Source organism: Ranitomeya imitator, chromosome 1, assembly GCF_032444005.1.
Source record: "Ranitomeya imitator isolate aRanImi1 chromosome 1, aRanImi1.pri, whole genome shotgun sequence".
Taxonomy (NCBI): Eukaryota; Metazoa; Chordata; class Amphibia; order Anura; family Dendrobatidae; genus Ranitomeya; species Ranitomeya imitator.
In genome coordinates this window covers 771,812,752-771,835,097 of record NC_091282.1, presented here as the reverse complement: position 1 = coordinate 771,835,097, position 22,346 = coordinate 771,812,752, and the positions used below count along the sequence as shown (strand labels likewise).

Below are 22,346 nucleotides of genomic sequence, written 5' to 3'. Positions count from 1 at the left end.
TGAAAATAAATGAACTTTTATTGATTAGCAGCGGAGTCTCTGCTGAGTCCGGTGCGGCACATGCAGCGTGAATTCTTTTGGCTCAGTACATCCAAACGTCATGCCACAAAGAAAACAACTCAAGGCCATTCGATGATCATTCCCTGGGGCCAAACCGCAGGGGCCTGACCCACAACAAGGATTTAGTCAGAGAAAAGAGGAATGTGCATTTTCCAAAGCAGCAAAAAGAGCGTAAAAACAGCGGGAATGAGACACCGAGCACCTTATACTGGTCCCACAACCACTGGTCTTGTCAGTCCCCGCGATGACAGGACATTTTAGGGGAAAAGCAGCGGCCAGTGAGTTGACTCCTAGTAAGTGCTGGACTAGAAAGGGTTAAAGTTTCTTTGTCAGGGAACATTTAACACTAGTGATGCTGGAGACCCCAGTCCAGGGTTGGACTGAGGACATCAGACCTCACAACATCCGCCACAACAGACCATCACACCCCAGGGTCATGTACAATCAGATGGTAGAGTAATGCCCTCCCGGACTCACTATGGTGCGTCATCGTCCAGGGTCCGGCCTCAGGTCAGCACAATAAGTAGCACCTGTGCTGTTCCTCCACCGCAGATCGACAAACAGAAATGTAGAAATCCGCCCCCACAGAGACTAAACATGGAGTGAAGGCCTCAGACGGAGGAAAGTCGTCACCGGTCCCATCCAGAATAAATAGAATGTAAAATGGAAAAGAAAATATACAAATATAAAAATGGGTGCGGAGGCTGATGGCTGGCACAGAGGACCCGGCCAGCCGATGGTGGAGTGGTGCCAGCCCCGCATGGTCAGTCTTCAGTCTCTTCATATGTGGTCTCATCAAACGGCCGATCCAGCAGCGGCACAAAGTGGTGGCGGGAATATTTCAGCTGCAGTAGGTCTCCGACCTCACTGATCTTATTCAGAGCCTGCAAGAGAATCGGGGGTCAGTGCAGAGACTGCAGAGTTTTGAGCCGTTGTGAAAGGTGCCCGTTGAGCTGATGGCGGAGGACCCCAGCCTTGCTCAGTCTACCCACTGCCATGACCAGGTCTCTTACCTCGTCCAGCATCTCCCTGCTATGAGCGGCAGAAACACAGAACCGTGCTCTGGACTCAATGATTGGGGTGGCAGGAAACCCCACAACTACTACTCCAATGTTCCTCTTCAGCATCTCTCGTCCGAATGCCCTGTGGAGAGGAAGATGAGCGTGAGTGTCCGATGTGCAGTGCCTTGAAATATCATCAGGGGGCAGCAAACTCAGGACAACACCTGGCGATGACCCCCCTACCCCAGCTGTAATTACAGCGTGCACCCAGATTACTCCAGGCCTGGGGGGTCTCTCCTCTTATCCAGGCGGGCAGAAATTGTTATTTTAGGGAGAGCCAGATAAAGGGGAACTGAAAGCCTGAGGATTCAAGGTGCGTGGGTGACAACCCCCCGTGTCCCCCGTCCTGGACACCATATTGGTTGTCATGCAGCTTTACCTCCGAGACCTTATATTCATATGGAACCTATGGATTAAGGGAACGGTCCCTCGTTAACCCTTCCCGAGGCAGAGCCTTACCCGATCTTTGCCGGCATGTACAGCATAAGTGGCACCACAGGGGAGTCGCTGTTTCCATAGATGATGAACCCCATCTCTGTGAGGCGACGTCTGAAGTAGCGGGTGTTCTCTGCCAGCTGCTCCACGCGTTCCCGTCCTGTGGAGAGAAAGTTCTGGGTTACGTGGAGTTGTGAGACAGGCTGCGCCGAGGATGAATGAAACTAATGAACCGGACACGGCGACGAAATGACAAAACAAGAACTCCCCCCATCAGACGCTGCACAGGCCAATCAGTCCAATTAGAGGGACCACAGGTCACTGCTATCTGCGTCATCCACACCCTGCAGTGAGAGCAGAGTCACGAACAATGGCGGCACCACCCAGCAGGCACACGGCCATGTATAATCCGCACACATGTAGCCGGATTGTTGAGGGGTTTATGCCAGTCACAAACAGCCACACCAAAAATGGTGAAAACATCACTGATCACCTGTGGGGCATCTCTAATTCCCCCAGGCAGCCTTACCCTCTACAGACAGTGCCCCCTTCCAATGCATGGTGGTGCTTGGTACTGCAGTCTTGTCCCATGTGAATACCAGGCACATGGACATAAGCGGTGCCTCCGGACGGGCTTATAACATTAACCCCTAGTATGCTGCCGGCTCAGATCTGTGGAAATCGATCATCAATACTTCACACTGCTGCACGGTCAGGCGCAGTCAGTTGTGTGCGGGTGTCAGGAGGTGGCGGTCAGCGCCGATCTCGTGCTCCCGCCGTCTCTCCCAACATCAGGAGGAGGTTTTTCTGCTCTGCAGAATCTGGAATCAATCTTCTTTGCTGTGATATATAATTGTATGAAGAGGCCTCATCCGTCTGCCCCAGGGCAATTATCAGAGGATGTGAGGGGCACGGATAATGTCTACCATCAGAAGAAAGCCAAGTCAGATGTTACAACAGAGCGCAGACCAAGAAGCCCAGGGGTGGAGGAATCAGAGGTCGATCTCCCGAGGACAATGGCGCCAAAAACAAGGCACAACACGTCCACGTCCCATTATCCCCGATACTCACAGAAGGCTAGAAAGGGTTAAACGCCTGTGTGCGAACTACCCCCACCCCCCAAAAAAAAAAAAACACAAACAACTTTATCACAACCAGATGCTGCAACCCCCAATCCCAAATCCTCTCTCACTTTGATCCTGGACAATGTTTACAATCCCTGACTGAGAGCAGTCTTCTCTCCCCTGGGAGGATGGCGGCTCCTGGAGTTCACACTGAAATCACTAGCAGATAACAGAGGTGGCCGGAACCCAGGAAGAAAGAGACAGAAAAAAAAAAAGAGAGAATGATATATCTTGGGCCTCTATATGCCTCCCTACCAGAGGAGTGCGTAGCTAGGGTTGTTTTCCACCCAGGACTCGGCTGCAGAGATTACAACAAAGACATATGTCACGTCTCATATTTTCAGCAATGTCCCCAATGGAACTATTCCCAACCTGCAAAAACTCCTCATCCGGCCGATAGCCCAGTACTGAGCCGCTGCAGCCGTATGTGTCCCTATTACTGACCCTGATACCCCAATACTGAGCCGCTGCTGCCATATGTGTCCCTATTACTGCACCTGATACCCCAATACTGAGCCGCTGCTGCCGTATGTGTCCCTATTACTGCCCCTGATACCCCAATACTGAGCCTCTGCTGCCGTATGTGTCCCTATTACTGCCCCTGATACCCCAATACTGAGCCGCTGCTGCCGTATGTGACCCTATTACTGCACCTGATACCCCAATACTGAGCCGCTGCTGCCGTATGTGTCCCTATTACTGCACCTGATACCCCAATACTGAGCCGCTGCTGCCGTATGTGTCCCTATTACTGCACCTGATACCCCAATACCGAGCCACTGCTGCCGTATGTGTCCCTATTACTGCCCCTGATACCCCAATACTGAGCCTCTGCTGCCGTATGTGTCCCTATTACTGCCCCTGATACCCCAATACTGAGCCGCTGCTGCCGTATGTGACCCTATTACTGCACCTGATACCCCAATACTGAGCCGCTGCTGCCGTATGTGTCCCTATTACTGCACCTGATACCCCAATACTGAGCCGCTGCTGCCGTATGTGTCCCTATTACTGCACCTGATACCCCAATACTGAGCCACTGCTGCCGTATGTGTCCCTATTACTGCCCGATACCCCAATACTGAGCCGCTGCTGCCGTATGTGTCCCTATTACTGCACCTGATACCCCAATACTGAGCCCTGCTGCCGTATGTGTCCCTATTACTGCCCCTGATACCCCAATACTAAGCCTCTGATGCCGTATGTGGCCCTATTACTACTCCTGATCCAATACTGAGCCGCTGCTGCCGTATGTGTCCCTATTACTGCACCTGATACCCCAATACTGAGCCGCTGCCGTATGTGTCCCTATTACTGCACATGATACCCCAATACTGAGCAGCGGTTGCCGTATGTGTCCCTATTACTGCACCTGACACCCCAACACTAAGCCGCTGCTGCCGTATGTGACCCTATTACTGCACCTGCTGTGTGGTTCTCTGTGCCTTCTAAATTCTAAAGCAACCCTCTATAATATAGTAACGCTGGGTGCAAGTGCCCTGGAAACAGTGCCCACATTTTGTCCCCTAGAAAGTAATATTGCCCTGTATGCCCCTTTGATAGTCACAGTAACCTGAGTTCCCCTATAACAATAAGTGCCCACTTTACATTTAATAATGTCCCAAGTTTCCCCATTTAAAGATCCTCTCTACACAATATGATGCTCTCTTATACAGTCTAATGCCCCCTCACTACATATATATACTGACCCCTTAGTATCCCCCAAACTGTTTGATAGATCTAACACTAATCTGTATGATGACCCACTAGATAGCCTCCATATAGTATAACGCACCAGACAATCCTCAATATAGTATAATGCACCCTCATAGGCAGCCTGTATAGTATAATAAACCCCCTAGGCAGCCTGTATAGTATAATGAACCCTCATAGGCAGCCTGTATAGTATATTGCACCCCATATGCAGCCTGTATAATATAATGCACCCCCATATGCAGCTTGTATAGTATAATGCATCCCCATAGGCAGCCTGTATAGTATATTGCACCCCCATATGCAGCCTTTATACATAATATAATGCACCCGCATAGGCAGCCTGTATAGTATATTGCACCCCTATAGGTAGTCTGTATAGAATGCACCCCAATATGCAGCCTGTATCGAATAATACACCCCCCATATGCAGCCTGTATAGTATAATGCATCCCCATAGGCAGCCTGTATAGTATATTGCACCCCATATGCAGCCTGTATACATAGTATAATACACCCCCATCCATAGGCAGCCTGTATAGTATATTGAATATACTATACAGGCTACCTATGGTAGTGCATTATACTATACAGGCTGCCTATGGATGAGGGTGCAATATACTATATTGCATCCCCATAGGCAGCCTGTATGCATAGTATAATGCACCCCCATATGCAGCCTGTATAGTAGAATGCATCCCTATAGGCAGCCTGTATAGTATATTTCACCCCCATATGCAGCCTGTATACATAATATAATGCACCCCCATAGGCAGCCTGTATAGTATATTGCACCTCTATAGGTAGTCTGTATAGAATAATGCACCCTCATATGCAGCCTGTATCGTATAATGCACCCCCATATGCAGCCTGTATAGTATATTGCACCCCTATAGGTAGTCTGCATAGAATAATGCACCCTCATATGCAGCCTGTATCGTATAATGCACCCCCATATGGAGCCTGTATAGTATAATGCATCCCCATAGGCAGCCTGTATAGTATATTGCACCCCATATGCAGCCTGTATAGTAGAATGCATCCCTATAGGCAGCCTGTATAGTATATTTCACCCCCATATGCAGCCTGTATACATAATATAATGCACCCCCATAGGCAGCCTGTATAGTATATTGCACCTCTATAGGTAGTCTGTATAGAATAATGCACCCTCATATGCAGCCTGTATCGTATAATGCACCCCCATATGCAGCCTGTATAGTATATTGCACCCCTATAGGTAGTCTGTATAGAATAATGCACCCTAATATGCAGCCTGTATCGTATAATGCACCCCCATATGGAGCCTGTATAGTATAATGCATCCCCATAGGCAGCCTGTATAGTATATTGCACCCCATATGCAGCCTACATATATAGTATAATACACCCCCATCCATAGGCAGCCTGTATAGTATATTCAATATACTATACAGGCTACCTATGGTAGTGCATTATACTATACAGGCTGCCTATGGATGGGGGTGCAATATACTATATTGCATCCCCATAGGCAGCCTGTATACTATATTGCATCCCCATAGGCAGCCTCTACAGTACAATACACCCTCCATAGGCAGACTCTAACATGATTAACCCCCAAAATAAATAAATCTAATACTCACCTCTCTTCTTCCTGCTTCCTCCGTTGCTCAGAGCTCCCGCTCATCTCCTGACAGCGGGTAGTGACGTCATCGCGCCCTTGTCAGTGTCTGAATCAGATGGGGGATGATGGGAGAGGGAACGTAATGCACCCTCTCTCATCAATGCTGTCTGCTGTATCAGCTAGATACCGATACAGCTGAACCTGCGATGACAGGCGGGGGGCCCACTTCTGGCACAGGGCCCGACCCCCCCCCCCCCACCTACTCAGGAGCCCCATAGCGGCAGAGCAGGGAGATTGATTCCATCTGCTCTGCTGCAGAATGTAACTGTATCGGCGAGGTTACAATAGCGTAGCTCCGGGTGGGCCCGCTCTGACCCACTGGTAGCTACGCTACTGCTCCCCACCCCGTCCTCCTATTTTTGGCAACGCTAACATGTACATAGTCCTGCCAATAAAGCTCATTTGAATTGAATGAGAGAACGCGCGACGGCGAGAGCGACGGCCGGGGCGAGAGAGAGAAAGAGAGAGAGACGGACGGCCGGGGAGAGAGAGAGAGCACGCGCACGACGGCCGGGGCGAGAGAGAGAGAGGAGAGAGAGAGAGCGCGCACGACGGCCGGGGCGAGAGAGAGTGCGCGCACGACGGCCGGGGCGAGAGAGAGAGCGCGCGCGCACACGACGGCTGGGGCGAGAGAGAGAGCTCGCGCGCACGACGGCCGGGGAGAGAGAGAGAGCGCGCGCACACGATGGCCGGGGAGAGAGAGAGAGAGAGCGCGCGCGCGCACGACGGCCGGGGTGAGAGAGAGAGCGCACGCGCGCAACAGCCGGGGCGAGAGAGAGAGCGCGACAGCGAGAGAGAGCGCGCGACAGCGAGAGAGAGAGCGCGTGACAGCGAGAGAGATAGAGCGCAACGGCTGGGGCGAGAGAGAGAGGCAGGCGCGGCTGGGGCGAGAGAAAGGTGTCCAAGCTCCGGAGAGAGACAGAGAGGCGGCTTCTATATACCTTCCCAGGCCCCCGCACTGCGGATATACAGTTATATGAAAAAGTTTGGGCACCCCTATTAATCTTAAGCTTAATGTTTTATAAAAATTGTTTTTTTGCAACAGCTATTTCAGTTTCATATATCTAATAACTGTTGGACACAGTAATGTTTCTGCCTTGAAATTAGGTTTATTGTACTAACAGAAAATGTGCAATCTGCATTCAAACAAAATTTGACAGGTGCATAAGTATGGGCACCCTTATCATTTTCTTGTTTTAAATACTCCTACCTACTTTTTACTGACTTAGTAAAGCACTTTTTTGGGTTTTCTAACCTCATTGAGCTTTGATCTTCATAGCCAGGTGTATGCAATCATGAGAAAAGCTACTTAAAGTGGCCACTTGCAAGTTGTTCTCCTATTTCAATCTCCTCTGAAGAGTGGCATAATGGGCTCCTCAAAACAACTGTCTAATAATCTGAAAACAAAGATTATTCAACATAGTTGTTCAGGGGAAGGATACAAAAAGCTGTCTCAGAGATTTAACCTGTCAATTTCCACTTTGAGGAACATAGTAAGGAAATGGAAGAACACAGGTACAGTTCTTGTTAAAGCCAGAAGTGGCAGGCCAAGAAAAACATCAGAAAGGCAGAGAAGAAGAATGGTGAGATCAGTCAAAGACAATCCTCAGACCACCTCCAGAGAGCTGCAGCATCAACTTGCTGCAGATGGTGTCACTGTGCTTCGGTCAACTATACAACGCACTTTGCACAAGGAGAAGCTGTATGGGAGAGTGATGCAAAAGAAGCCGTTTCTGCAAGCACGCCACAAACAGAGTCGGCTGAGGTATGCAAAAGCACATTTGGAGAAGCCAATTTCTTTTTGGAAGAAGGTCCTGTGGACTGATGAAACCAAGATTGAGTTGTTTGGTCATACAAAAAGGCGTTATGCATGGCGGCCAAAAAACACAGCATTCCAAGAAAAACACTTGCTACCCACAGTAAAATTTGGTGGAGGTTCCATCATGCTTTGGGGCTGTATGGCCAATGCCGGCACCGGGAATATTGTTAAAGTTGAGGGACGCATGGATTCCTCTCAGTATCAGCAGATTCTTGACAATAATGTTCATGAATCAGTGACAAAGTTGAAGTTACGCAGGGGATGGATCTTTCAGCAAGACAATGATCCAAACCACCGCTCCAAATCTACTCAGGCATTCATGCAGAGGAACAATTACACTGTTCTGGAATGGCCATCCCAGTCCCCAGACCTGAATATCATTGAACATCTGTGGGATCATTTGAAGAGGGCTGTCCATGCTCTGCGACCATCAAACTTAACTGATCTGGAATTGTTTTGTAAAAACCTTCATCCAGGATCTCATTAAAAGCTACAGGAAGCGACTAGAGGCTGTTATTTTTGCAAAAGCAGGGTCTACTAAATATTAATGTCACTTTTCTGGTGGGGTGCCCATGCTTATGCACCTGTCAAATTTTGTTTGAATGCAGATTGCACATTTTCTGGAGAGGGAGAGAGAGGGAGAGAGATTTCCCACTGACTTTGCATTGGGTTTCGTGTTTCGGTCGATCCCCGACTTTTCGCCATAATTGGCCGATTTCACTCGCAAAACCCAACTCAACCCTAAAAAAGTAAAAGTCGCTCAACCCTAGTGACGACCCCTCAGTGGATGGCACCAGTGCTCGCTGTCTGGAGTTACGGACCACCATGGACACACGGAGATATTACACAAGGTAGCGATTCACACCCAGGGCCGAGATTTATGCGGAGAGCAGACACGGGGCAACATCAGGTCCACGCATGTGGTCCTGACCCCTACAGCAGCCCCCCACCGACTTCGGTGCCCCATCTCAATAACCGGACAATAGGCAGGCCAATTACACCTCCCCACACACTCAAGTCTAAAGCTTTAGTCACACTAAACGACTTACCAACGATCACAACCAGCGATACGACCTGGCCGTGATCGTTGGTAAGTCGTTGTGTGGTCGCTGGGGAGCTGTCACACAGACAGCTCTCTCCAGCGATCAACGATCAGGGGAAAGACTTCGGCATTGTTGAAACGGTCTTCAACGATGCCGAAGTCCCCCTGCAGCACCCGGGTAACCAGGGTAAACATCGGGTTACTAAGTGCAGGGCCGCGCTTAGTAACCCGATATTTACCCTGGTTACCATTGTAAAAGTTTAAAAAAAAAAAACACTACATACTCACATTCTGATGTCTGTCACGTCTCCCGCCGGCGTCCACAGGGTTAAAACTGCTTTCGGCAAGAGCGCTGGTAATGCACGCGCTGCTGCCGGGAGCTTTCCTGCACTGACTTGTCAGCGCCGGCAGTAACAGCGGTGATGTCACCGCTGTGCTCTGCTTTACGGCCGGCGCTGACACATTAGCAGCGCTCCTGCCGAAAGCAGTTTTAACCCTGTGGACGCCGGGGGACGTGACAGACATCAGAATGTGAGTATGTATTGTTTTTTTTTTTTTTTTTTTTTTACTTTTACAATGGTAACCAGGGTAAATATCGGGTTACTAAGCGCGGCCCTGCGCTTAGTAACCCGATATTTACCCTGGTTACAAGTGAACACATCGCTGGATCGGCGTCACACACGCCGATCCAGCGATGACAGCGGCTGATCAGCGACCAAAAAAATGACCAACGACCTCCCAGCAGGGGCCTGATCGTTGGTCGCTGTCACACATAACGAGATCATTGGATCGTTGCTACGTCACCAAAAGCGTGACGTTGCAACGATATCGTTAACGTTATCGTTATGTGTGACGGTACCTTAAGTGGATCCTCCTGAAAATCTAGGATGCCTATTAGAAGGGTCATCGATATATCACTACCCCCCAGAAACTACACAACCCCTGCCATAAGACAACCCCTTACCCACCCCAGGGGGCTGTATGGCCATTGTGATCTGCTTTGGTGCCACCTGCTGGTTTTGCTAATGGCTAAATTGACCAAAGTCTAGAGTCACAGCACCGATCACCACAACTACTCCAAAAACGAAACATGGAGAGGACACAGGACAAGACCATCGCCATCTAGTGGCACTGCAGTTGAGAGCTTCTTGGACCCTCATGTGCTTTTACATTAAAAGGGAACCTGTCACCCCCCCCCCCCCCCCCCCCAGGGCCGTAAAATAGCCACTTTCAGCAGCACTAAGGCTGCATTCTGTGAGGTGGCTCTATAGAGTTATGGCGGGAAATTTATAAAAGTCATTATTTCAGCATTCCTAGGGATAATAAACATAAGAGCCACCTCACAGAATGCAGCCTTAATGCTGCTAAAGGTGGCTATTTTACTTTAATAGGCCCTGGAGGGGGTGACAGGTTCCCTTTAATCTTCTCCCATTCTAGTGCATCGCTGATAGTAAGAGTTCAGCTACTTACCAAAGCTGGTGCCGTCTTCACCCATAATGCACTTCATAGAAGTGATGATCTGCTCCGTCACAGGCGGAGACATGGAGGTGGCGTACGCCGTGCTGTGGGAGTGCTTCCGAAGGTAGTCAATGAGGATCTGGGTGAGGAAGACAAATATAAATCACAATATGGAATCTGTAAGCCCCACAGCTTAACACAGCATCACAAGCGCACGGCGTCATGAGCACAGACCGGGAGCATGTTACAAGGGTGACCCCAGAGCCAGGACCTCACCTCAGTGCCCCCAATGTAGCCCCCAGCTCCGCCAAAACTCTTTGTGAACGTTCCCATCATGATGTCCACATCTCGGGGATCCAGTCCAAAGTAATCAACCACACCACGGCCATTCGGTCCCAGCGCCCCAATACTGTGAGCCTCGTCCAAATACAGGTACGCCTTGTACTTCTTCTTCAGGGCGATGACCTCGGGCAGACGGACAATGGAGCCCTCCATGCTGCAACCAGCAAAAAATAGTCAAACCAACAAGCCACCTGGACTACTCCAACCAGTGCAGAATTAGCGTCCTTATGGCTGCGCTCACCTGTATATCCCCTCCACCAGGATTAAAATTTTCTTCCATGGTCTGTGAGTACGAGGCTGACCCTGGACTATAGCGTCTCTAAGCAGCTTCTCCAAACTCTGCATGTCTATGAGGAGGAAAGGAAGATCAGAGCCGAGGCAACCCCCGAGACGGCGGCCCGTCAGAGCCGAGGCAACCCCGAGACGGCGGCCCGTCAGATCCGAGGCAACCCCGAGACGGCGGCCCGTCAGAGCCGAGGCAACCCCGAGACGGCGGCCCGTCAGAGCCGAGGCAACCCCGAGACGGCGGCCCGTCAGAGCCGAGGCAACCCCGAGACGGCGGCGCGTCAAAGCCGAGGCAACAGCGGGTCAAAGAAGAGGATGATCAGTGCTATCGGAGAAAATCACCATTTATATAACAAGGGACGTTCTCTTACTGTTGTGCTTGAAGATGCGAATTGTGGCCCCCGAGAGCCGAGCACCCAGTACAAGACTGGCATGGTTCAGCTCGTCGCTGAGGATCAGGCAGCCCTGGCAAAAAAACAAAAAACAAAACCATGAAGAAGTCTCCGGCCAGTCAGTAAAAAGCAAAAAGATGAGCAGCGCGCACTCCCACCTTATCCTGGGCACCCACCTTCCCTGCCAGTGCCGGGATATTCATAGAGTTTGTAGCAAAGCCCATTCCGTAAGTCATGGCCGCCTCCACGCCAAGGAAACGGGCAACCAGGCACTCCAGCTCTTCGTGCTTATCCAGATTACCTGTAGAGAGAGGCAAACAGCTGAAGGCATTGTAGAGCCCGAGGCAGGGGAACGCCCTCCCAGAGATGTAATGACTGGCACTCACCCATCTCCTGTCGCGTGCTGCACACTCCCCCTCCATACTGCTGCAAGACACCAGCCGAGGCGTCAGCACAGAATCCACTGTTCTTTGCAAAGCCAAGGTAGTTGTAGGAGCCCATGTTAATGACACCCTTAATCACCCGACCTGTGAACCTGAAAGAGCAATTGTTGCATATCTGCAGGCCAGGAGGAGAGGGAGAAAGGGGCCGATGAGGAGGAAGAAGGAAGCAGACGAGGAGGAGGAGAAAGAAAGGCCGACAAGGAGAAAGAAGAAGGAGGCAGATGAGGAGGAAGAAGGAGGCAGACGAGGAGGAGGAGGGGAGGAAGGAGGCCGACGGCGGGGAGGAAGGAGGCCGACGGCGGGGAGGAAGGAGGCCGACGGCGGGGAGGAAGGAGGCCGACGGCGGGGAGGAAGGAGGCCGACGGCGGGGAGGAAGGAGGCCGACGGCGGGGAGGAAGGAGGCCGACGGCGGGGAGGAAGGAGGCCGACGGCGGGGAGGAAGGAGGCCGACGGCGGGGAGGAAGGAGGCCGACGGCGGGGAGGAAGGAGGCCGACGGCGGGGAGGAAGGAGGCCGACGGCGGGGAGGAAGGAGGCCGACGGCGGCGAGGAAGGAGGCCGACGGCGGCGAGGAAGGAGGCCGACGGCGGCGAGGAAGGAGGCCGACGGCGGCGAGGAAGGAGGCCGACGGCGGCGAGGAAGGAGGCCGACGGCGGCGAGGAAGGAGGCCGACGGCGGCGAGGAAGGAGGCCGACGGCGGCGAGGAAGGAGGCCGACGGCGGCGAGGAAGGAGGCCGACGGCGGCGAGGAAGGAGGCCGACGGCGACGAGGAAGGAGGCCGACGGCGACGAGGAAGGAGGCCGACGGCGACGAGGAAGGAGGCCGACGGCGACGAGGAAAGAGGCCGAAGGCGACGAGGAAAGAGGCCGACAGGCGACGAGGAAAGAGGCAGACGGCGACGAGGAAAGAGGCCGACGGCCTGGGCCAGGGAGGAAGAGGAGGGGGCGGCCGGAGCCAGGGAGGAAGAGGAGGTTGGCCAGGGAAGAGGAGCGCGGCCGGGGCCAGGGAAGAGGAGCGCGGCCGGGGCCAGGGAAGAGGAGCGCGGCCTTGCAGGTCAGGCAGGAATGCCCTGAAACAATCACTCACTTGAAGGTCCAGTTGTAGTCGTCTGTGAACCTCTCTAGCACATCTACCCGCTCCCCCGGGACGCTGCTCACCGGCCGATTCCAGTTGTCTCTGATCCTCATATACAGGTTCCGTGTGTAGAAGTTTTCAAAGTCCTGATACAGAGGAACGAAATCCTACAAAACAGAGTAGCAGAGGTCAAGCTGAATAGTGTCAGCTGCAAAAAAACTGCTCCACATACACAAGTAGGAGTCTCGCACTGCACTGCAAAGAGCACCCCACCAACGACCTGCACCCACTTCAGTACAAGCTTCTGGACCCATCACATACAAGGCTTCTCACAAAATTAGCATTGCATCAAAACTTAATTTATTTCAGTTATTCAATACGAAAAGTGCAACTCATATATTCTATAGAGTCATTACACACAGAGAGATCTATTTCACACATTTATTTCTGTTAATGTTGATGATTATGGCTTACAGTCAATGAAAACCCAAAAGTCATTATCTCAGTAAATTAGAATAATTAACACAAAACACCTGCAAAGGCTTCGTAAGCATTTAAAAAGGTCCCTTAGTCTGTTTCAGTAGCTCCGCAATCATGGGGAAGACTGCTGACTTGACCGATGTCCAGAAGGCAGTCATTGACACACTTCACAAGGAGGGTAAGCCACAAAAAGTTATTGCTAAAGAAGCTGGCTGTTTACAGAGTGTTGTGTCCAAGCATATTAATGGAAAGTTGAGTGGAAGGAAAAAGTGTGGTAGGAAAAAGGTGCAGAAATGGTCTAGGCTGCCCATATCTGTGGCGGGTAGAATTGGCCTCATTAAAATGATAATTCTCCCGAAATGTTTATATATGCTGGAACATACATCAATTAAGGTCCCAGAGGTGCCTGATCTTTTGTATCACCTAGCTGGTCAGTTGCGCTACTTAAGGCATTGGTTGATTCGGGATGGACTTAATAATGCAGAAGCCCATCTCATGCATTTTTTGGGTGGGGATACACCATCGGCAATATTGGAGGGTTCATGCAGGCCACCCCAGGGTTTGTTGTTTGCACATAGCTTAGCAATACAGGTTTGGCGAGAAAGTAAACGCATTTTGAAATTCACTGATTTAGTTGGGGAAACTCAGATATGGGATTAACCAGAGTTCTCACACCTCCAAGGTTTGCAAGATCCGAGTTTCTGGAAACAAAATGGAATAATGACACAATCAGATTTTTGAACATGAAACTTTATTATCGTTTGAACAAATTCATGTACAGTTTGAGATCCCCCACAGGGAGTTTTATAGACATCTGCCATCGAGGCACGCCATAACGTATCAGTTCCCACTTCCTAGAATGCACATATCTAGATATCCATTGATAGGGGCACTATCAACTCAAGGACCCATGGGCGCGATATCCTCCCTATATACCTTTTTGCTAAATTCCAGAATTGCATCCACTCAGCTTGCTGTAGAAGGTAAATGGCGGCACTTAATCCCCTCTGTTGCTGATGACCAGTGTGACGCCCTAGAGGCACATACAATGGTGTCGCCAGCTAAAAATAAGGGTACCGTCACACTATACGATTTACCTACGATCACGACCAGCGATACGACCTGGCCGTGATCGTAGGTAAGTCGTAGTGTGGTCGCTGGGGAGCTGTCACACAGACAGCTCTCCAGCGACCAACGATGCCGAGGTCCCCGGGTAACCAGGGTAAACATCGGGTTACTAAGCGCAGGGCCGCACTTAGTAACCCGATGTTTACCCTGGTTACCAGCGTAAATGTAAAAAAAAAAAAAACAGCACATACTTACATTCCGGTGTCTGTCCCTTGCCATCTGCTTCCCGCACTCAGTGACTGCCGGCCGTAAAGTGAAAGCACAGCACAGCGGTGGATAAAAAATAACCTAGTTATGTTAGATGTCTAGGAACTCGTAATGACCTAGAGAATCACAATGTCAGGTCAGTTTTAGCATTTAATGAACCTAGCAAAAAAGCCAAACAAAAAACAAGTGTGGGATTGCACTTTTTTTGCAATTTCACCGCACTTGGAATTTTTTTCCTGTTTTCTAGTAAAAGACATGGTAAAACCAATGGTGGTGTTCAAAAGTACAACTCGTCCCGCAAAAAATAAGCCCTCACATGACCATATTGACGGAAAAATAAAAAAGTTATGGCTCTGGGAAGGAGGGAAGTGAAAAATGAAAACGCAAAAACGAAAAAGGGCCGCGACTTGAAGGGGTTAAAATCATTTTTCGAGCTGGTGCTATAAAGTATTCTAATTTACTGAGATAAGGACTTTTGGGTTTTCATTGGCTGTAAGCCATAATTATCAACATTAACAGAAATAAACACTTGAAATAGATCACTCTGTTTGTAATGACTATACAGTGGGGCAAAAAAGTATTTAGTCAGTCAGCAATAGTGCAAGTTCCACCACTTAAAAAGATGAGAGGCGTCTGTAATTTACATCATAGGTAGACCTCAACTATGGGAGACAAACTGAGAAAAAAAAATCCAGAAAATCACATTGTCTGTTTTTTTAACATTTTATTTGCATATTATGGTGGAAAATAAGTATTTGGTCAGAAACAAAATTTCATCTCAATACTTTGTAATATATCCTTTGTTGGCAATGACAGAGGTCAAACGTTTTCTGTAAGTCTTCACAAGGTTGCCACACACTGTTGTTGGTATGTTGGCCCATTCCTCCATGCAGATCTCCTCTAGAGCAGTGATGTTTTTGGCTTTTCGCTTGGCAACACGGACTTTCAACTCCCTCCAAAGGTTTTCTATAGGGTTGAGATCTGGAGACTGGCTAGGCCACTCCAGGACCTTGAAATGCTTCTTACGAAGCCACTCCTTCGTTGCCCTGGCGGTGTGCTTTGTCATGTTGAAAGACCCAGCCACGTTTCATCTTCAATGCCCTTGCTGATGGAAGGAGGTTTGCACTCAAAATCTCACGATACATGGCCCCATTCATTCTTTCATGTACCCGGATCAGTCATCCTGGCCCCTTTGCAGATAAACAGCCCCAAAGCATGATGTTTCCACCACCATGCTTTACAGTAGGTATGGTGTTTGATGGATGCAACTCAGTATTCTTTTTCCTCCAAACACGACAAGTTGTGTTTCTACCAAACAGTTCCAGTTTGGTTTCATCAGACCATAGGACATTCTCCCACAACTCCTCTGGATCATCCAAATGCTCTCTAGCAAACTTCAGACGGGCCCGGACATGTACTGGCTTAAGCAGTGGGACACGTCTGGCACTGCATGATCTGAGTCCATGGTGGCGTAGTGTGTTACTTATGGTAGGCCTTGTTACATTGGTCCCAGCTCTCTGCAGTTCATTCACTAGGTCCCCCCGCGTGGTTCTGGGATTTTTGCTCACCGTTCTTGTGATCATTCTGACCCCACGGGGTGGGATTTTGCGTGGAGCCCCAGATCGAGGGAGATTATCAGTGGTCTTGTATGTCTTCCATTTTCTAATTATTGCTCCCACTGTTGATTTCTTCACTCCAAGCTGGTTGGCTATTGCAGATTCAGTCTTCCCAGCCTGGTGCAGGGCTACAATTTTGTTTCTGGTGTCCTTTGACAGCTCTTTGGTCTTCACCATAGTGGAGTTTGGAGTCAGACTGTTTGAGGGTGTGCACAGGTGTCTTTTTATACTGATAACAAGTTTAAACAGGTGCCATTACTACAGGTAATGAGTGGAGGAAAGAGGAGACTCTTAAAGAAGAAGTTACAGGTCTGTGAGAGCCAGAAATCTTGATTGTTTGTTTCTGACCAAATACTTATTTTCCACCATAATATGCAAATAAAATGTTAAAAAAACAGACAATGTGATTTTCTGGATTTTTTTTTTCTCAGTTTGTCTCCCATAGTTGAGGTCTACCTATGATGTAAATTACAGACGCCTCTCATCTTTTTAAGTGGTGGAACTTGCACTATTGCTGACTGACTAAATACTTTTTTGCCCCACTGTATAATATAGGAGTTTCATTTTTTGTATTGAAGAACAGAAATAGAATTAGAATATCATCAAATAATTAATTTATGAGAAGTACCTGTATATATTCCCTTCTGGAACATTTCTGGCATCACTAGGACCCACTGCAAAACCTGAGCGCAAATACAGGGGGCTGCCAATGTTTGGCTCTTTCACTCTATAGAAGCTCATGGGCGGACACCCCTCTGCTCCTTGAAAGTGATGGGGCCCCATTCTCGGGTTATGTGGACACGTCCTAGTGATGCCAGAAATGTTCCAGATGGGAATAACCCATTAAATGTACACAAGCAGAAAAGATGTTCTGCAGAAGCTCAGCCCCTTACCTTCTGCTCCTCCCGCTCCGTGGCATTGTGACACTTCTCAATCTTCCAGGCTCGGAGAAAATCACGCAAGTATCCAAACAGGGTGAGTATCCCATATCCCATGTAGGTGAGGACAGCGACCAGCATGGGGGTCTCCTCAAATGCCTCATGGAACGGCCGCTTGTACAGTCCGCCATGAAGAAGCTGCAAAGGAGGAAACCACACAATGTGTCAGCACACTGCTCCTGAAGTGCTCTGTGCTGCTGTTCCCCCCACACTTGTAGTTTCTTTCCAGAGATTTCATGTACTGGCGGAGCAGAGAGAACAATGACTCTGCTCCTCAGGCTAACGTCTGCCATACACATGAGATGGCTAACGGCAGAACGATGATCAGGTGATGATAGGTAACAACCGCCTCTCCCATCCACAGCAGCGCTCCAGTGTCCTCTGTGGGAACCACAGGCTGATCACAGGGAGAACAATGCAATCGCCACCTCCCTCGACCATCCGTCAGCTGTTGCCCCCATAGTCGGTAGACCCTCGGTGGTAGTCTATCGCTCTGTGACCTCCTGGTCTGGGATGGCAGTATAGCTACTCCACCAGCAGAGGGCAGACTCTGCAGATGTGGGCACATCATTGAGGGCACTGTGCCGTCGTCTCTGCCCGCCGAGTACACAGCTCACAAGCAGAACCGAGCGGCAGAGCAATACAAACCCATGCAGACCGGATGGCGGACTATCAGAGGTTTCCTGCACAAGGGGCATTCCTGAGACAGAATGTGGACAACAGCCAAGAACAGAGAGAGCGGAAACAGAGGAATGATCCACCCCAGGGTGTGCCGCCCTGTGCACTCATGGGACCCCAACACCAGCAATGACCCTCCCATACTCCAAGAGAGACCTCCAGAGCTGCAGTCACATCATGTCTAATCACCTCTAGAGCTGCAGTCACTATTCTGATGTTACATCAATTTATATCCTCCAGAGCTGCAATCACTATTCTGCGGTTACATCTCGTCTAATCCTCCACCCACCTCCAGAGCTGCAGTCACTATACTGCCATTACATCTTGTCTTATCTTCTACTCACATCCAGAGCTGCAGTCACTATACTGCTGTTACATCTCGTCTTATCCTCCAGTCACCTCCAGAGTTGCAGTCACTATTCTGCCGTTACATCATGTCTTATTCTCCAGAGCTGCAGTCACTATTTTGCTGTTACATCATGTTGTATCCTCCAGACACTTCCAGAACTGCAGTCACTATTTTGTGGTTACATGGTGTCTTATCCTCCAGAGCTGCAGTCACTATTCTGCTGTTACATTGTGTCTTATCCTCCAGAGCTGCGGTCACTATTCTGCTGTTACATTGTGTCTTATCCTCCAGAGCTGCGGTCACTATTCTGCTGTTACATTGTGTCTTATCCTCCAGAGCTGCAGTCACTATTTTGTGGTTACATTGTGTCTTATCCTCCAGAGCTGCAGTCACTATTCTGGTGTTACATTGTGTCTTATCCTCCAGAGCTGCAGTCACTATTCTGCTATTACACAGAGTCCTATCCTGCAGTCACCTTTAGAGCGGGTGCGAGTGCAGCTCTGGATGTGACTAGAGTAGAAAGACCGTGGGGTTTGCTCTCCATCAGACCAGAGATCATAGAGTAGATGGGGGCCATTGGTGAGACAGCATAGCCAAGGACACCCAGCGAGATTAGCACAACCCCCATCATTGCCGGAGAGGTCCAAATCCTAGAATCATTAGTGATAGAAGTAAATAGAAACGTGCGGCCTCAGCCCGGCTGATGACAGCTGATGTGGAGGAGCCGCCATTCCATGATGGTCAGTTGCACAGCCCAGGCCCATTGTGCGGTCACACTCCAGAGGTCAGGAGGCGCATGGGGCCATGAACTAGCAGCACAACCCGCACATTAGGGGATGAGGCAACCCCCCCAAATAATCCTGCACCACAATCACCCAATGGGGGAAGAAAGCAGAAAACACCCCCAGCTCATACAGGAACCCCCCCCCCCTTGTCCATCACACAGTCTCCTCCCCTTTGTCCATTACACAGTCCCCTCCCACTTGTCCATCACACCGTCTCCTCCCCTTTGCACATTACACAGTCTCCTCCCACTTGTCCATTACACCGTCCACCTTGTACATTACACAGTCCCCCCCCAAGGTATTATTCCCCCGGTGACAGCCCTGGCTACACACTGGGCCTCTGCTTCTACTCCCGCACCTCAGGGCAGACTCCGTTCCTCACGTATCCGTTCTTCAGCCCTCCGTTCTCGTTCCTGCAGCCGCCGTTCATCGCTATCCGGTGCACGGAGCTGTGGCCCCCCGGGGCCTCTCCGGCTCTGTATCGCGGCATCTCCGGCCTCTCAGTGCTGTCACCACTGCCACGCCCAGCCTCCCGATACCGGAACTGTCCGCCTCAGCTCAGCCAATCACCTCACGATACGTCAAGCAGGGCGCGGTGTAAGCTTTCCCTTTACAACCAATGAAACGAGATGAAGGTGGGGCCTAACAGGGAGCGACGGCATGACGTCAGCAGTCCTAACAGCACGTGCATGAACCATGGTAACCTACTAACCTGTGTGGGTGGGGCTACGATCGGATGACGTCATGTTCCGGGCACCTATAAATGTCATCACCTGAGACATCACCTGAGACGTCACCTCAGAGACCGCCTTGTTTGTGTGCGTCTGTGCAGCGGGGAGGCGGGCACGTGACCTGCACACGTTATTGCCGGATGTTTTTTCATAACAGAAGACGCTAGCCGGTGATTCTCCCGCATTGGGTGACGTCACGCTGACAGGGCAGCCCACGCTGACAGCCGGGTTCACACACCTGGATGTCTGAGTTCTGTCTATGACGATGTTGCCGCACGCTCGGCTCAGTGTTACTTGATGTGGCTGTCAAGCGAGAAACATGGCCGCTGCCCTGGGGTCCACCTGAGTCCAATGTACAGGTGCAAGGAAAGCCAGAGAAGACGGGCAGGGCAAAGTACTGCAGTGCGCAGGTGCTGGGCCTCTCTGACCTTTCCCGGCGCATGCGCACTGCAGTACTTTGCCCTCAACAGGGCAAAGTACATCTGCGCCGCAGCGTGAAGACAAGAAGAGGGCGTCATCGTAAGAAGATGGGAGGCCCCGGACCGGACACCCATCGGACCAGAACCGAACCGGGACCGCCCCTGGGTGAGTATAATCTAACCTCTTTTTCTCATCTTTCAGGCTACATCGGGGGCTTATGTACAACATTACAGGATGCTGTAGATAAGCCCCTGATGACGGTGGGCTTAGCTCATCTTCCGTTTTGGGGGTGACCGGTTCCCTTTAACATAACCGAGCCAGAAAAGCATCACAAACCCCGCCCATCGGCGCACATATCAAATGACCACGAGGAGCCAGTGGGTTGGTATGACAACCCGGGGTCCGCAGGAGATCCCTGTGGTTGTCATTGGTGGGTTGCCCTGTGGCCATCGCTCATAACAGATGATCATTTACTGCTATGTGTAATGCAGGTGATCAGAAGATCGAAGCTTCTAGTCCCCCATGGAGACAAAGCAAGTAAAAAAATATATATTAAACATGAAAAAATAAAGATCAAATCACCCCCCCCGGTCATAATAAAATGATTAAAAAAAACACATATTTGGTATTGTCGCATTCAGAATCACCCGATCTATCAAAATGTAAAAATAATTAACCTGATCAGTAAACAGCGTAGCGAGGGGAAAAAAAGGCCGGAATTAGTTTCTTGGTCACAGCAACATTGCATTAAAATGCATTAACGGGCGATCAAAACATCGTATCTGCACAAAAATGGTATTAAAAAGTCAGCTCGTCAAAAAATAAGTGTGTGTATATATATATATATATATATATATATATATATATATATATATATATATATATATATATATATATATATACTAGATGGTGGCCGATTCTAACGCATCGGGTATTCTAGAATATGCATGTCCACGTAGTATATTGGCCAGCACAGTGCAGGCATGTACTACGGAGGACAGAGAATGAACTTCAATCCAATATTGCAGCCAGCGGGTAAGTAAAGGGTGAATCAAAAACCCCAAAACCCCGCCTCCATGGCTGAAGATTGTTCCCTCCAAATTCAGGTGACAGTGTCCCTTTAAGGGAGCATGCGCAAATGATCTAATACACAGAGGTGTTAATGGGGTATGACCAACTGCGCAGGGGTTTGGGAACCAAGTATCAAATATATAGGGATCGCCTAGGGAACTTGGTAAAGGACTCCGAAAGCAATTTGAGACCTTTTTGGTATTTTTAAAAGGAGCAACTCCAATTGGGCATGTGATTGACATGTGTAAAAGGGAAGTAACATAGTAAGGCCGAAAAAAGACATTTGTCCATCCAGTTCAGCCTATATTCCATCATAATAAATCCCCAGATCTACGTCCTTCTACAGACGTAGATGACAGTGATGACAGACGCTAAATTCAAGTACCTCCCACTCCCCTATTTAATGGCAACCTGATCTAACAGGAGACTGCCTGATCCTCACATGGAGGACGCTACTGAATGAGGTTGTCTGCCACTGCAGAGCACCTCTTTTGACCTGGACATTATTTTCCCCTGATGAACCCCCATAACGGGGAGGGAAACGCGTCGGGAAAAAGAAGATACACTATCCAGGGTGGTTATACATATTAAGGGGCTCCATTAAGCAGGCTCAAACTTGGGGCCTGCCCTTGTTAGGGCGGGAGTCTTATACACGGGGCACAACAGGGAAGATAGTTGCAATTGTCTCCCCCCCCCCCCAAAGGTTTACTTTTCTCTCCCCATGTCGTCCTCTTGACAACTACAGGAATCCACAACAAGGAGAGGGACAGCGACTGGGTGAGATCATGCCAATTCTTCTATCTAGTGCACTGTTCAACATGAGCACCAAATTGACAAATTGATTTTAAATAAAATGTACTATTTTTAGGGGTATACGTATTAAATGTTAAGTTTTAGAATTCATTAGCTGGCTATGCTATTCCGTCCAGTGTGAGCAGGACCTATGATGACGTCGCAGTCACATGACCGTGACGTCACGGCAGGTCCTTGTCGCACACCAGCCCTGGGACGGGACCGGAAGCTGCCGCTTG

General features: G+C 49.7%; 1 protein-coding gene across 1 annotated transcript; it reads right to left on the bottom strand.

Moving 5' to 3' along the window:
• Positions 1-19,643, bottom strand: SPTLC2 (serine palmitoyltransferase long chain base subunit 2). Its single transcript, XM_069735767.1, has 12 exons — positions 19,452-19,643; positions 17,237-17,419; positions 12,925-13,079; positions 11,784-11,932; positions 11,574-11,698; positions 11,377-11,470; positions 10,962-11,067; positions 10,655-10,874; positions 10,391-10,517; positions 1,581-1,716; positions 1,074-1,203; positions 1-944 (listed from the first exon to the last, which is right to left on the bottom strand). The coding sequence occupies exons 1-12, from the start codon at positions 19,581-19,583 to the stop codon at positions 825-827; spliced, it is 1,677 nt and encodes a 558-aa protein (XP_069591868.1). The 5' UTR covers positions 19,584-19,643; the 3' UTR covers positions 1-824.
• Between the last annotated feature and the right edge of the window lie 2,703 nt (positions 19,644-22,346).